The sequence below is a fragment of the Sus scrofa genome, chromosome 1 (assembly GCF_054392235.1).
Source record: "Sus scrofa isolate SSC_HxYL_T2T_F1_AM1 chromosome 1, Sscrofa_HxYL_maternal_Yorkshire_Landrace_v2.0, whole genome shotgun sequence".
Lineage (NCBI taxonomy): Eukaryota > Metazoa > Chordata > Mammalia > Artiodactyla > Suidae > Sus > Sus scrofa.
In genome coordinates, this window is record NC_139383.1 from 29,912,033 (window position 1) to 29,926,065 (window position 14,033).

The 14,033-nt window shown below is 40.9% G+C and overlaps 2 protein-coding genes across 4 annotated transcripts in view; one reads left to right on the forward strand and one right to left on the reverse strand.

The window, feature by feature from the left end:
• SLC2A12 (solute carrier family 2 member 12) overlaps positions 1 to 5,760 on the forward strand; it is a 63,177-nt gene extending 57,417 nt beyond the window's left edge. Inside the window, exon 5 of one of the 2 annotated variants that reach the window (XM_003121191.7) lies at positions 4,510 to 5,760. In XM_003121191.7, coding sequence (XP_003121239.3) covers positions 4,510 to 4,663 — 154 coding nt within the window. In that variant the 3' untranslated portion in view covers positions 4,664 to 5,760. Of the gene's footprint in view, positions 1 to 1,647; positions 1,922 to 4,509 lie in introns of those variants that run through there. The other variant, XM_005652670.4, reaches the window with a different exon arrangement.
• Positions 5,761 to 6,603: 843 nt separating this feature from the next.
• Positions 6,604 to 14,033, reverse strand: part of TBPL1 (TATA-box binding protein like 1) — a 36,825-nt gene continuing 29,395 nt past the window's right edge. The window contains exons 4-7 of one of the 2 annotated variants that reach the window (XR_014803213.1): positions 13,961 to 14,024; positions 11,935 to 12,038; positions 11,384 to 11,841; positions 6,604 to 10,739 (exon numbers count right to left, since the gene is read on the reverse strand). Coding sequence is in view for 1 of the 2 variants with exons in the window: in XM_003121192.6 (XP_003121240.1) it covers positions 8,734 to 8,813; positions 11,747 to 11,841; positions 11,935 to 12,038; positions 13,961 to 14,024 (343 nt within the window). In the remaining variant the exon portion in view is untranslated. The remainder of the gene's footprint in view (positions 10,740 to 11,383; positions 11,842 to 11,934; positions 12,039 to 13,960; positions 14,025 to 14,033) is intronic. The other variant, XM_003121192.6, reaches the window with a different exon arrangement.

Consider the following 14,033-nt stretch of genomic DNA (forward strand, 5'->3'; position numbering starts at 1 on the left):
GACTGAGTGTTCCCTGACTCTCTTGCCCTCCCACCCCATGTTCAGTCATTCAGAAGATAATATTGGCTTTTATTTCAAAATAGATCCAGAGCCTGGCCCCCTTCCCTGCTCCTCCCTGACCCGAGTGGCCAAGCTCTCTCTGGTGCTGCTGTAGTAGCCACCAGCCTGGTCCTGTTTTCAGCCTTCATCCCCTCCAGCCTGTTCTCAACCCAGCATCCAGTGATCCCTTTATTTTTATTTTTGTCTTTTTGCCATTTTCTTGGGCCGCTTCCGTGGCATGTGGAGGTTCCCAGGTCAAATCGGAGCTGTAGCCGCCAGCCTACGCCAGAGCCACAGCAACGCGGGATCTGAGCTGCGTCTGCAACCTACACCACAGCTCACGGCAATGCCAGATCCTTAACCCACTGAGCAAGGCCAGGGATCGAACCCGCAACCTCATGGTTTCTAGTTGGATTCGTTAACCACTGCACCACAACGGGAATTCCCAGTGATCCCTTTAAATGTGACCAAGCCTTTGCTCAAATCCACCAGTTTTGATGGCTCACACAGCCCCACGTACCACACTACTCTCCCCCTCTTCTATTCTAATTGGCTTCACTGGCCTTTTTGCTGCACCCTAAGCACACCAGGCATGCTCACATGTCAGAGCTTCTGCCCCGGTTTCCTCTGTTAAGAATTCCCTTCCCCTAGATATCTGTCTGTTTCACTGCTTGATCGCCTTCCAAATTTTCCTATCACTCTATTTAAAATCACAACCATGTCACAACTCTGCATCCACTCTCCTCTTTCAGTTTTTTTTCCCAAAGCTGGAACCCTCTATACTTTTCTTAGTTTCTTGTCTATCTGCTCTCACTGCATGAAGTTCCTTGAGGGTAGGTACTTTCATATGCTCTGTTCACTGTTGTTTCCTGGCACCTGGAACAGTTTCTTAATATATAACTGAAGCTCGTTATTGAAAATGAAGAAATGAAAAAAATGAATGCATGAACTGATTATAGGCGTAGGGCAGTGAAGCAGTCAGGGTGACACCTAAATGGCAAAATAGGGAGCCTGGAAGAGGAGTAGGTTTCAGGGCTGGAAGGATTACAGAAACGTGCATTCGAGATCAGCTGGCTATAGAATTCACTGGCAGCTGGATGTGTAAATAGGAAATTCTGGAGACATTCAGGGTCAGGGTCAGATTTGGGAGTCAGATTTCCGTATTTAGGTTACGGAACCAGATGAGGTCACCCAGGAAAAGAGCAGAGAGAAGAGAATGAAGTCGAGGACCAAGCCCTGGATCAGGCCAATATTTAGAGAGTAGGTGGAAGAGAGTATCAGGACTGAAGAGGAGACAACTGTGAGCTTGGAGAGGAGCCAGAGAATATGGTCTCAGTGAAGCCGAGGGGAGTGTTATAACAAGGCGGGACTGGATGATGCTGAGTGCTGTTGAGCAGCCAGGCGCAAGGTGGAGGGTGACCGCAGGTTGTCAGGCACAGTCTCAGCAGAGTGCGAGGACAGAGGTGACTGAGGAGGCTGGAGGAGAGAGCGGATACTCATGAAGTGAAGACGACTACAGTCCAGTTTGGCTGGGAAGAGGACTGTCTTTCCCCATCACTGCTCCTTTCACAAACAGCCCACTCACCCATGGACCACTCTGTGTTTCAGCTCACTCTCAAGCACCTGCATTTCAACCGCATCAGGAGGCACTAGGACCCGGAATCCACAGAAGACTCATCACCCGTGACCACACTTACTTTCTTACCTGCTTAGATCCTGTGCATCGCCCCCCAACCCCGCGACCCCCCGCCTTTACCTTGCCTTCTTTCCCGCCATCATTCAGGCAAACCTTAATTCTGATTAAGCCGGTTTTTAGCTTGCTTTTTCCCTGCATCCGAGGAACTACCCCATGGCTGGAGAAAATAAACAGTGATGCTGATGAGCCCAGTTTTAAACTGCTGTACATAAATCTCAAGTAGGTCTTCAGGAATGTCCTCCAACTTCCTTTGTTGATTTTCCTACTGTCCACAATTGTTACCTCACACCCTGTCCTCGCTCCTCAAGCCTCCAGCACTTCTTCCCCCTTCCTCACCTTTTGCTGATCTTTCAGATCCGAGCTGCAGTTGCGACCTACACAGCAGCTACAGCAACACCAGATCCTTTAACCCCTTGTGCAAGGCGAGGGATTGAACCTGCATCCTGGTGCTGCAGAGACACCATCAATCCTGTTGCATCACAGTGGGAACTCCTCCCATTCCTTCTTGAACTTTCTCCACTTAGGCTTTCTTTCCTGCTTCCTTATTCCTCAGGCTACCTATGACTTCTGCTGAGTTATCAAACTGTCCCACCCCCGTGTTAAGGGGACGTCCCAATAGCACATGCCCTGTTCCTCCAACACCCTTTTTTTTTGTTTTCGGTTTTTTTTTTGTTTTTTTTTTTTTGCTTTTTAGGGCCACACCTGTGGCATATGGAGGTTCCCAGGCTAGGGGTCGAATCGGAGCCATAGCCACCGGCCTATGCCAGAGCCACAGCAACGCGGGATCCGAGCTGCGTCTGCAACCTACACCACAGCTCACGGCAACGCTGGATCCGTTAACCCACTGAGCAAGGGCAGGGACCGAACCAGCAACCTCATGGTTCCTAGTCGGATTCGTTAACCACTGCACCACGACGGGAACTCCTAGTGCCCTATCTTTAAACACTTTTTTCCCCCCACATATATTCCGGAATATTACACTTTCCTGGTTTTCCTTCTGCCTCACTAATCACTCCTTGGTCTCCTTTGCTTTCTCTTCTTTTAAATGCAGTAGTGCCCCAGGCTCAATCCTTACCTCTCTATCTATATTCACCTCTTCTGTGTATTCCCCTGGCTTTATAAGCCATCCATAAATTGATGACTCCAAAACGTGGATCTCTAGGCTCTGGCCTTTTGCCTGATTTTTTTTTTTTTTTTCTTCTTAGGGCTGCACCCCAGCATATGGAGGTTCCCAGGCTAGGGGTCTAATTGGAGCTGTAGCCACCAGCCTAAGCCAGAGCTACAGCAACACAGAATCCGAGCCGAGTCTGCGACCTACACCACAGCTCAAGGCAACGCCAGATCCTCAACCCACTATGCAAGGCCAGGGATCAAACCTGCAATCTCATGGTTCCTAGTCGGATTCATTTCCACTGCGCCGATGGGAGCTTTTTTTTTTTTTTTTTTTTTGATTTTCAAATCTCACTTAAGATTTTTGGTTGAAATGTCCAATAGGCATCTCTAGCTTTTAACGTGGCCTACATGGAACTCCTGGCTTCCAGTCCCATTGACTCCCTATCCCACTCCCACCCTATTCCTCCACAAGCCTTTTTGCTTGAGGGAATGGGGCAGGGGTGCTCCTCAGGCCAGAAGTTTAGGATTCACCCCTGCTATTCCTTACACCCCACAGCTACACTATCAGTAAGTCTTGTCAGCTCCTAAAACATACGAATATATATTTTCTGCTCTTACTCTTCTAAATCTAAGCCACCATCCTTCATCTGGACTTATTAACCTCCAAACTAGTCTTCCTCTTTCAACTCCTGCCCTCTACAGTCTATTAGCCATGCAACAGTCGACATTTCAAATAAAAGTCAAGCTTCTAAACTATGGCTGCTACTCACCCCTTCACCCTCATCTCTGTCACTCATGTACTTGCCAAGCTCTAGCCATACTGGATTTTTCGTAACACAGCACTTGGTTGCAATTCTTCGCATGGTTCTCTAACTTCACTCGAGTTTCTGATCAGATGTCACCTAGCCTTTAGAGAAGCCAACAGTATGATACAGTCTGCCACCCTCCCCAAGTCATTCTTTTTCTCTTTCCTGGTTTACTTTTCTCCCTAGCACTCTTACTACTTGCAATTATATACCTGTGTCCTTGTTCCCTCTGTTAAAATGTAAGCTCCTTGAAAGCAAGTCTTTGTTCCATCCATGGCACCTACTATATATAGCACCTGGCACATCGTGGCCACTTGATGAATTGGTTAAATTAAAGGGAAAGGTATTTGGAAGGTGAAAGAGAGGTTCGAAGGTCTTTTAAAAAATGGACATAAAATACTAGACCATGTTTTTATGCTGTTGGGAATAATCCTTTAGAAATGGATTTGTTAATGGCAGGAGCAAGGGGATAATGCAGAAAGAATCTGCAGCTATAAATATAGGCATATTGATAGTGTTTGAGAAAAGGGAAAAATCAGAGAGGATCTGGGATGGAATCTCCATTAGTTTTAGGTAAGTCTGTCCTTGGAGTCCTTTGCTCCCTGCAGACGGGAATGTTGCGATTTTGCCCTGAGAAGACACCCCACCCTGCCCTTTGCGTGAGATTGACCAAAGGTCTGGTGTGCTGAATTTCATGACACATCGAGGTTTTGCAGTGTGCTTTGGTCTTTTTTTGCACAGCCAATACATTAAAGCCCCATGGTGATTTAAAAAATAATAGCCTGCATTTTTTTTTCTTTCAAAATACTGTAAACTCTGGAATGACATTTTCATTAGTGCCTCTTTCTCTTTCAGGAACTATGTGAAAAACAACATTTGTTTTATGAGTCATCACCAAGAGGAATTAGTGCCAAAACAGCTTCAAAAAAGAAAACCCCAAGAACAGTTCTTGGAGTCTAAGAAGCTGCGGGGTAGGGGACAACCAAGGCAGCTTTCTCCGGAGACCTAGCAGCTGCAAAACCTCACAGATGTTGATACAGTGTACGAACACTTAGAGTGTCTTCCCACCATACACAGTTGCCACTCGTTCTACCCCCCAAAAGGTAGATGAGGTACAAGGTCCCAAGTGATCTCTTTCCTACTGAGCAGAATACCAGGTTAAAAATATTAGCTGGTTCACCATCTACCACCTTTTTCACAGAGGAGCCTTTGAAAGACCATGAACTAGTGATGCCATCAACTTTTACCTTAAGGCATGTATGCACAGAGGCCAGTGGCGGCTTTGTTTTTCAGACACAGAAGTGGTCTGATCACAGGCTTACAGTTTTTGGCCTACTGAGACACACCTTGCACTGGGTCATGTGCAAAAAAGAACCCAAGACATAATGTGGATGACTGCACACATATTCTAGGTTAGGACAGGGTTCTGGTTAGGATTCTAGCGATAATTTCTAACTACAAACAAGTATAAAGATTATATGACGTATTTTATGAATTATAAACTACAATGTAATGCAAAAGATCCTTTTTGATGTTAGTATTATAAAATAAACAATTATGCAATAGGAGAAAAGCATTTTTCCATCCATTTTTAAGTATGAACAGAGAGGACAATTTGAAAATCCTGGGACCATATTTGTTTAGAAATAGCTGTTAGGCAAACATGAGCAAAGGAGTCAGGCCATTAGGGTATTATTTAGCCAAATCTGTATGTAATTAGGTTCAAGTTACTAAGCTTATACAATTCTCTCTTTGTAAGGTTTTCATGATAACCTCACAGTGGTCCATAGTTTCTTACAATTCTTTGCAGTCCTCAGGGATATCACTACCTCAGGTTAAGGCATACAGGCTATATATAATCTATGCTGACCTTCAGATGCCTGCAGACATAATAAATGACATCCAGACATCGGGCCAGTTCCCTCACTATGCTCTTCTCTATGATGAAACACAGATCACCAACTGCGCCAGACATTTGGGTTTCACCTACACAATGGATTGCTCTCTTCTGCATTTCTCCAGTTGAGTTTTGAGACTTGGGGAGGCATTTTACCAGTAGAATTTGGATGCAATGATAGAAAATCTACAATAAAGGATCTCAAACCACTTATGTAGTAACCCATTAAATTACAGTATTATTAGCTATGGGAGACACACACAAAAAAAGGATTGAGCAACTGAACTTTAAAAAGAATACAAAAATGATTACCTTAAAGAAGAGAATCCTAAGAGTCAAAAACTTTTTGTTTGACTTGAAATCTTTCTATTGGCCTTTAACAGTGTCCTAGTTTGATATGATCTACTGCATTCCCTGAAAATGAAGAGGTTTCAAGACTACAGTCTATGTAAGTGATAGTAAAACTGTATTATCAGAAACTCAGGAGACTAGACGACCAGGTTCTGAGACATACTATCTAAATTAAAATTGGCAGGGCAAGTTTTAAGGAGCTTTGTCATCTGCACTCTGTATGATTCATTTCAGATGCAAGTCAGAGCACGCACTGCTTTGTTCATGTGTTTTAGAGGGAGTAGGCAAAGTATGCTCTGTAGAGGATCAATTTAAGAAATTTATTATACCACTTTCAGTGGAATTATATGCTGAGATTTTAAAAAGGCAGGACAGGTAATCATATGAATTTTCTTCTTTGTCAAGCATCACGGATTGAGAGATGTTTAACAAAACTGTTACATGTTTCGCTGTGTGGTTCAAACACAGTATATACTTTAGTTATTTCTTGGTTTAGTCATGCACTGTGAATGAGCAGGAAATTGTTTAGGAACCTGGTAGGTTTATCACTAAGTGATTTCAACTTCGGTATCTTAAACGCTCTCATGATTTTCTTATTATCCAGCCTTTAATGAAACAAATATATTTTCAAGCTAATTTTTACCCGACACGCCCAATTAGAGCTTTTTGACTTTCAAAAATAAGAAAGGGGGAATACATAGTTTGTATGTACATATTCACAGTTTTTATTTGTTAAAAAATGTACAGCACTTGGGAAAAGCCAGAAGACATCAGACACGCTCATTTCTTACCAGCTTTGTTAAATGTAAAAGGTCACCCAAGACACTGTGCCAGGCGATACTTGAGCAGCAGCCCTGAAACCAGACCTGCTCTGATTGTCTTTCTTCCTCTTTTCTGAGAAAGCATTTTGATGAGCTACTGACCTACCTAGTATTCAAGTCACTCAATACTGAAAAATGTTACAATACCTGGATCTGCACCTTGGCTATATAATCATGTTTTTTTCCTCCCTTTTTCAACTTCTTTTTTTTGTGTGTGAATATTGCAAATCAGGAGATCAGTTATCACTGTTAATTAAATCTAAGTGGAAAACCTCAAGTTTTTGAAAAACGCCTGCCCAGAACCGTAACTTTCATCAAATTTTATTCTGTATATTTTAGGAGGGTGCCTAGCCTACTGGATCTTAAAATGAAACAAATAAACAACAATGTAAAAAATGAGAACGGAAGTCTGAAAATCACAATTAAGTCTTTCCCAAGAAATAATATAAAAGTTAGCCTTTGCCCCCCACTTATGAAAGCAGGGGAAGGCATCGAGAAGAAAAAAGATAAAATAAACATAAAATAATTTTTACTGTTCAGTGCAGTTTTCAGGATTTTAGAATAGGGTAAGGAAAATGTACTGGAATATGGGAAGTTAAGATGTTCCAATTGTTCACAACGGTTTCAAAACACTTTGGAAGTTCAAAGTTTTAGTGGAAGATTATGTTGTAGTATTACCTCTATTAATTTTAACTGAAGCTAATATGATTCCACTCAGCCTTAGTTCTAGGTAAAATCCTTGTTAGTTATACTAAACTCCTAAAGGCAAATGGCAGAGCGCTAATGCAGCTTGAGCCTGTGTTACTACTCCTGGGCTCATGGGTGAGCCAGAGAGCCACTTTTTCAATAATGCATATTTATTACAGCTTTAAGAGTAGCCATTCCATATACTGAGTAGTTGCTCTTTAGCTTCATTAAATAAGACACAACAAGGGGAAAGACTTTTATCTCACAAAATGGCTTTCAAGTTCAAGTTGAACTACAGGATAATTATACTGTGGCACAGGGGCAGCTTTTGGGCACTTCTTGCTACAACAGCACAATGCTTCAACTTCTGACAAGACTCTTAGCATAGCCTTGAGTACCAACCGAAGATGTTGACTTTCCTGCAACCAGCGTTGTCTTTCCAGAATAACAAAGGTACAAATGAGGTACAACCCATCACAGCTTCCTTCTCATATTCATCTTGTAAGTAAGAGGATTCTCTTTTAAAAACTACAATTCTGCAACTTTTAAAAGATTGTTAACGTCTTCTATCATGTTAAATTAGCAACATAAAACATTACACTTAAACTATAAAGTTCTACTCTGGTTCTCTAGGATTTATATACATGTTTTTACTTCTAATCTGCAAGAAAAAAAATTCCTATTTGATATTTGGTAACAGAGAATTAAAAGATACTTTACACATGTGGCATATATATATTTACAAAATACACTTCAAAAAGAAGCCAACACACTTTAGCAAAAGTCTAAGCTTGCATAGATTAAAAAAAAATTATGAATACAATTTTTGTTAAAATAGAAAATGGGGAATAAAAGTTATAGAATGGATATGAAGAGAGATCTTTTCCAAACTTTTATTTGTGCACATTCAATTGAAAAAGATAACTTTTACAGGTTCTTTGGTGCCCATATTAGCATACAAAAATGTAAAAGACTATTCACAAATAAAACACGTTAGCTCAAACTGGAAAAAAAATAATGACAACAAAACAATTTAAGGTAGTGCACACTGTGACAGCTCTGCTTATGGGGACATGAAAATTACTGCGAAAATAAATAGAATGTCCTTTTGTAAAAGCAGCAATGTCATGTCTTGTAAACTTCCTCTTTATATTACAGCAAGGTTTGAAATAAAATCCGAAGGGACTGGAGCTTACTGTAGCCGTGAATGAATAAAAGAGTCTATTTCCTCGATTACTGTTGGTCCAGTTTTCCTTTTGAGTCCAATGTGCAGCAGGTTTTAAAAGGTGCTCAGTTAGGGATTCTAACCAATTAAGCGATGAATTATAAAATTTCTTTCCTGCTTTCAAACACAAATGGGTAAATCTGTTCCACAGCAGTAGCAACAGCCTTTACATTGGGCCCTGTAATGAGCACAAAGGAGGAAGGAGTGAGAAGAGGCCAAAGACAACACTAGGAAAAACTGATTTCCCACAATTAAAAATATCCAAACACTTCAAAATATTAGCTGCCTCTTTTTTTAAATCTATGCGTGAAATTCTTTTGTGGCTCAGCAGGTTAAAAAAGTGGCTTGGGTCGCTGCTGTCATGCAGGTTCAGTCCCTGGCCCAGGCACTTCTACATGATGTGGGCATGGCCAAAAAAGGGAAAAACAAAACGAAACAAAACCCCACTACACTTACATAATTACACACATAGTCATAGTAAGGATCAAGAGAATAAAATTTTTTTTATGGCCCATTAAAGACAATTGAACATAAAAGGATGATATTCCTCATTTTAGGGTACCACTGTGAAAAGAGAATATATTAAAAAAAAAAAACACACAGATATCAAGAAGGAGATTACAAAGTGCTATACTACGCTTTTTAAAGGAAAGAATAACAAGTGGGACTAGATAACTATTATCCTTTTGGTCACTGCAGACTGGCTTTTGTTTAGGCTACGACTGAAGCTCACCGGCGTATTGAGGAACCCAGCAGGGCTACACAGTGCTGCGACCAGAGTGCTGGGAAACCAGAGCGCTGTTATAAACTGCAAGGTCTAAACATCCTCACAAATTTACTAATCTGGCCTTTAAAGCTTACTCTGTTAATTGAAAAAAAAAAAAAAAAAAAAGGCAAGGGATGGTTGACAATATATACATGTAATGCTAGAAGCTAGAAGTAACTTTTAAAACTTACTTTGAAAAAAAAAAAAAAGAAAGTTTTTTCACAGATGTACGCTTACCTTGTGAAAGATCCTAGAAGTGGACATGCACACCCACTGTGAACCCTTGGAAGGTACTGACTACGTTTTATCCGGGTCCGCTCCTCCCCAACCCACCTCAGCCCGTCCACAGAGTCTAGAGCTTTGCCCACAGGAACCACTCAGTATGTGTCCACTGAATTGTTAACACTTCACAGGATATACTGGATGCTAATATATAATAATGTGTACTAACTAACCAGGTCAATGCTCTTCAGTTTGCTATTGTTTAATTCTCTACTAAGTTAATCTATATTGTACACAGGCACTATTGTATTCCATCCTTTGTAGGGATGTATCAACAGCTTTGGGGGCCTCTGTGAAGTCTGAGCTCCAAAGTACAGAGACAGTGAGTTGAAAGAAGAGAACAAATAGACTTGCTCCTCATCACTCCATGTTTAAGATTCAGGCATGACTCCGCAAGAGCCTTTAAAAACCTCTGGGGAAGATGTGAAAATCCATGGGTAAATCAAAACTTAAGATTTTTGTTTCAGGTTAACAGGTGTCAGTTAATCATTTTAATTTTCCTCTAAGGGTTGCATGGGTAAAAAGAACACTCAAGGACACTAAAGAAATCTTCCTTAACTCAATTTTGCCAAAGGTTGGGCCTCACTCCCAAGTAATGTCTCTGTAAAATTTATAACTACGATAATATTAAAAAATTCAGCCTGTGTGCTAATGCTACCCGTTGACATCTATGCTTCGTTTTCTGAAACTATCCCTTCCAAATAATTAAAAAGACTCAACAGAGACAACAAAATACACATAAAACATAACAGGTACCAATTATAGTTGCTCATGTAAAACTTCCATGAAGTTCATAAAATGGGTTTCTCTCAAGTTTTTTTTGTTGTTGTTGTTTTTAGGTTTTTTTGGCTGCACCTGAGGCATACAGGAGTTCTCAGACCAGGGACTGAACCATAGCAATTACAATGCTGAATCCTCAACCTGCTGAGCCATGAGGGATTCTCCTTGAGTATTTTATGTATTTATTTATTTTTTGCCTTTTGTCTTTCTAGGCCTGCACCCATGGCATATGGAGGTTCCCAGGCTAGGGGTCTAATTGGAGCTGTAGCTGATGGCCTACACCACAGCCACAGCAATGCCAGATCCGAGCCTCGTCTGTGACCTACACCACAGCTCACGGCAACAATGGATCCTTAACCCACTGAGCAAGGCCAAGGACTGAACCCACAACCTCATGGTTCTTAGTCGGATTCACTTCTGCTGTGCCATGACGGGAATTCCTCCTTGAGTATTTTAAACACAAAATATCATAAACTTATACCAAATATGAAAATATATACTTGAATAGGCTTTATTTTTTGGCTGTGCTCACAACATGTGAAAGTTCTGGTGACAGGGATCAAACTTGTGCCACAGCAGTGACCAGAGCCACAGCAGTGACAATGCCAGATTCTTAACCTGCTGAGCTACCATGGAACACCAATATTAGAATATTCTTAATTCCGAACTGGAAACTACTATCTAAATGCTCATAGACAATATAGCCATGTACTGGGTACTATATGGCAGTAAGAATAACTAAGCTAGGAGTTCCCATCGTGGCTCAATGGAAACGAATCTGACTAGTATCCATGAGGACGCAGGTTTGATCCCTGGCCTTGCTCAGTGGGTTAAGGATCCGGCAATGCCGTGAACTGTGGTGTAGGTTGCAGACACGGCTCAGATCCCGAGTTGCAGTGTTTGTGGTGTAGGCCAGTGGCTACAGCTCTTACTCAACCTCTAGCCAGGGAACCTCCATATGCCACAGGTGCAGCCTTGAAAAAGACAAAAAAAAAAAAACCAAAAAAAACACAACTAATCTACAGCTACATGGAACAATACAGATGAATCTCGCTAAGGTAATGATGAAGATAAAGAGGAGAGACATAAAATATTATACGTAAGATTTCAAAATTGTATAGAAAAGCAGGGAAACCTAAGCTACATGTTCAAAGTGAGGAGACTGGTTCTCCCAGAAGGGCAGAAATGACTACAAGGGACAACGCAGACATTATTTTGGAATGAACACCTCTTATCTCATTCGATCCATAATTGACAAGCTTAGTTTCAATATCATAAAATACCTGTTACTGTGATACTTCCTGTTGAAAAAATCTGTAATGTAGCTCTTAGAGATTTTATCCGATAGCACACAGCAGGATGAAGCTCAGGTTCATAACTGTAACAAAAAAAGTCACAATTAATATAAATACTTATAGCCTGATAGGTAATTTCAAATTTGATAAGTTATCTTAATTCTTCAAAGACCTACCTGGCATGAGGTCTATTGTTCTTTGTGAATTCCGGCAAACGGATTTCAAACGGCATGTTACAAACTGCCAAAACGTTAACAACCTTAAAATCTGTAAATATTACCTTTAGGAGAGGAGTAAAACCAATAAATTACTACAAAACAAACAAAAAATCTGCTCGTCAGAGTATTCTTAATCATTAAATTTCAATCCTTAAAAATAAGAGCAAATGAGATATACATTTAAAGCATGGATTCAGGATTTTAAGTAATCAAGGACTCTTTAATGTTGTAATTAAAAGGGGAAAAAAAAGCTCAAAAAGTCATTAAAAAATAAATTAAATAAAGCTGGAGATAATTACACTAGTAAAACAGTACATCTGGGGTCTTCCGAATTTTATTTCAGTTTAATTTTTTAATACTTTATTTTTTAATTTATTATCATTATTATTTTTTAACGGCTGCACTTGCAGCACATGGAGGGTCTCAAGCTAGGGGTTGAATCAAAGCTACAGCTGCTGGCCTATGCCACAGCCACGTGGAATCCAAGCCACATCTGCAACCTACACCACAGCTCATGGCAACACCAGATCCTTGACCCACTGAGCAAGGCCAGGGATCGAACCTGCATCCTTATGGATACCAGTCGGATTCGTTTCTGCTGCATCACAATGGGAACTCCCTAATTTCTTAATACTTTAAATGGGATTATTAATCTCCTGGGATAGGAGGGAGAACAGTAAGGAAAAGATTAAAGCAGAGAGTAAGGAAAAGATTAAAGCAGAGTCCTCCTTGAAGAGTCAAAATGGAAAAGCTGTCATTCAATATTAAGTGAAAATAGTAAACACTGAACTCCAAAAGCCAGGATTTTTTTTTTTTTTTCTTTCTTTTCTTTCCTGATAGGTGAGAAGCAGATGTCTTGAGAAACAAACACACTTCACAGAAAAAGAGTGGGCCATCTAAGAGGGTGGGAGAGGCCCAGACTTTTTCCTATATGCAATAAGGTAAAATGACATTTCTTGAGTTTAGTCAGATGTTTGTTTCTCTTGGGACATACCGTGGGGAAAAGAGTGATAAAACTGTGTTTTTAACTCTGAGATTTCCCTCAACATTTCTAATATTATGCCCAGAAAAGAGGCTCCAAGGTTGAAAATAATGTTCTCTCAATATTAACACCTTCGGCTACTTGTACTAATATTTTAATGGTTTTACCTTGTTAACGTTTCAACTGTTCTTAGTACAACCACAAATCTGGATGAACTGACCATCCTCCAGCTCAGTACTGGTACAAGGCAGTGGGACAAAGTCAGAAAGCCTGCAAAGCAGCCCCACCGTCTCCTGCAGGTCTTGACCCTGCACTCCCGTCCAGTACCAACACCCCTGCTCCCCACTGGCACCCAGTGCTCTCCTAGCACCTTTCACCTCAAAGGAGACTGAAGTCATCGGAGAGGAACTCAACCTCGCACTCAAACCCCAAACAGCCCCGGCCCACTTCTCCAGGAACCACAGCTCATCTTTTTCATTTCCTCATCATTTCCAAGTACTGGGCAAGTCCACGATATGGACTCATTTTATTCAGATGCATGCCTCTATAAAATTACACTTCATAAGGCTGACCTGCTAGCAACAGTCACTTTCTAAGTGTGAGGGCCTGTCAACCAGGGTGTACAAGTCAACAGGCCCCTGCAGCTCTCTACTCGTCATCCTGACACAGCATTCTTGTGACGATCAAAAACATGACTTTTTCTTTTTTTGGTGAGAAGTGAAAAACTTAAAGGGTTGAAAAGGCAGCTAATTTTTAAGGAAACACGTCTCTCTCTACAGGAAAGGGATTGGAGGAAAAGCTAGGATCCCTTACAAATACCCACACAGACCAGTTCTGCTACTAAATTTTTGTGCTGAAGGACAGTATAATAAAATGTAGAAAAGGGTCAATCAAAGGAGGACTTTCTGTGGGGATTTCTTTAGTCCACTAAATGAAAAATATTAACTGTACAAAAATAAATCCTTGAATATTTACAGTTTGGGTATCTTTTGAGAACATTACCTGAAATCCTAGTTTCTGGAGACTGCGGGCTAAACGTCTGGCACCAAATTTAGCTTCTTCTTCACTATGGTTT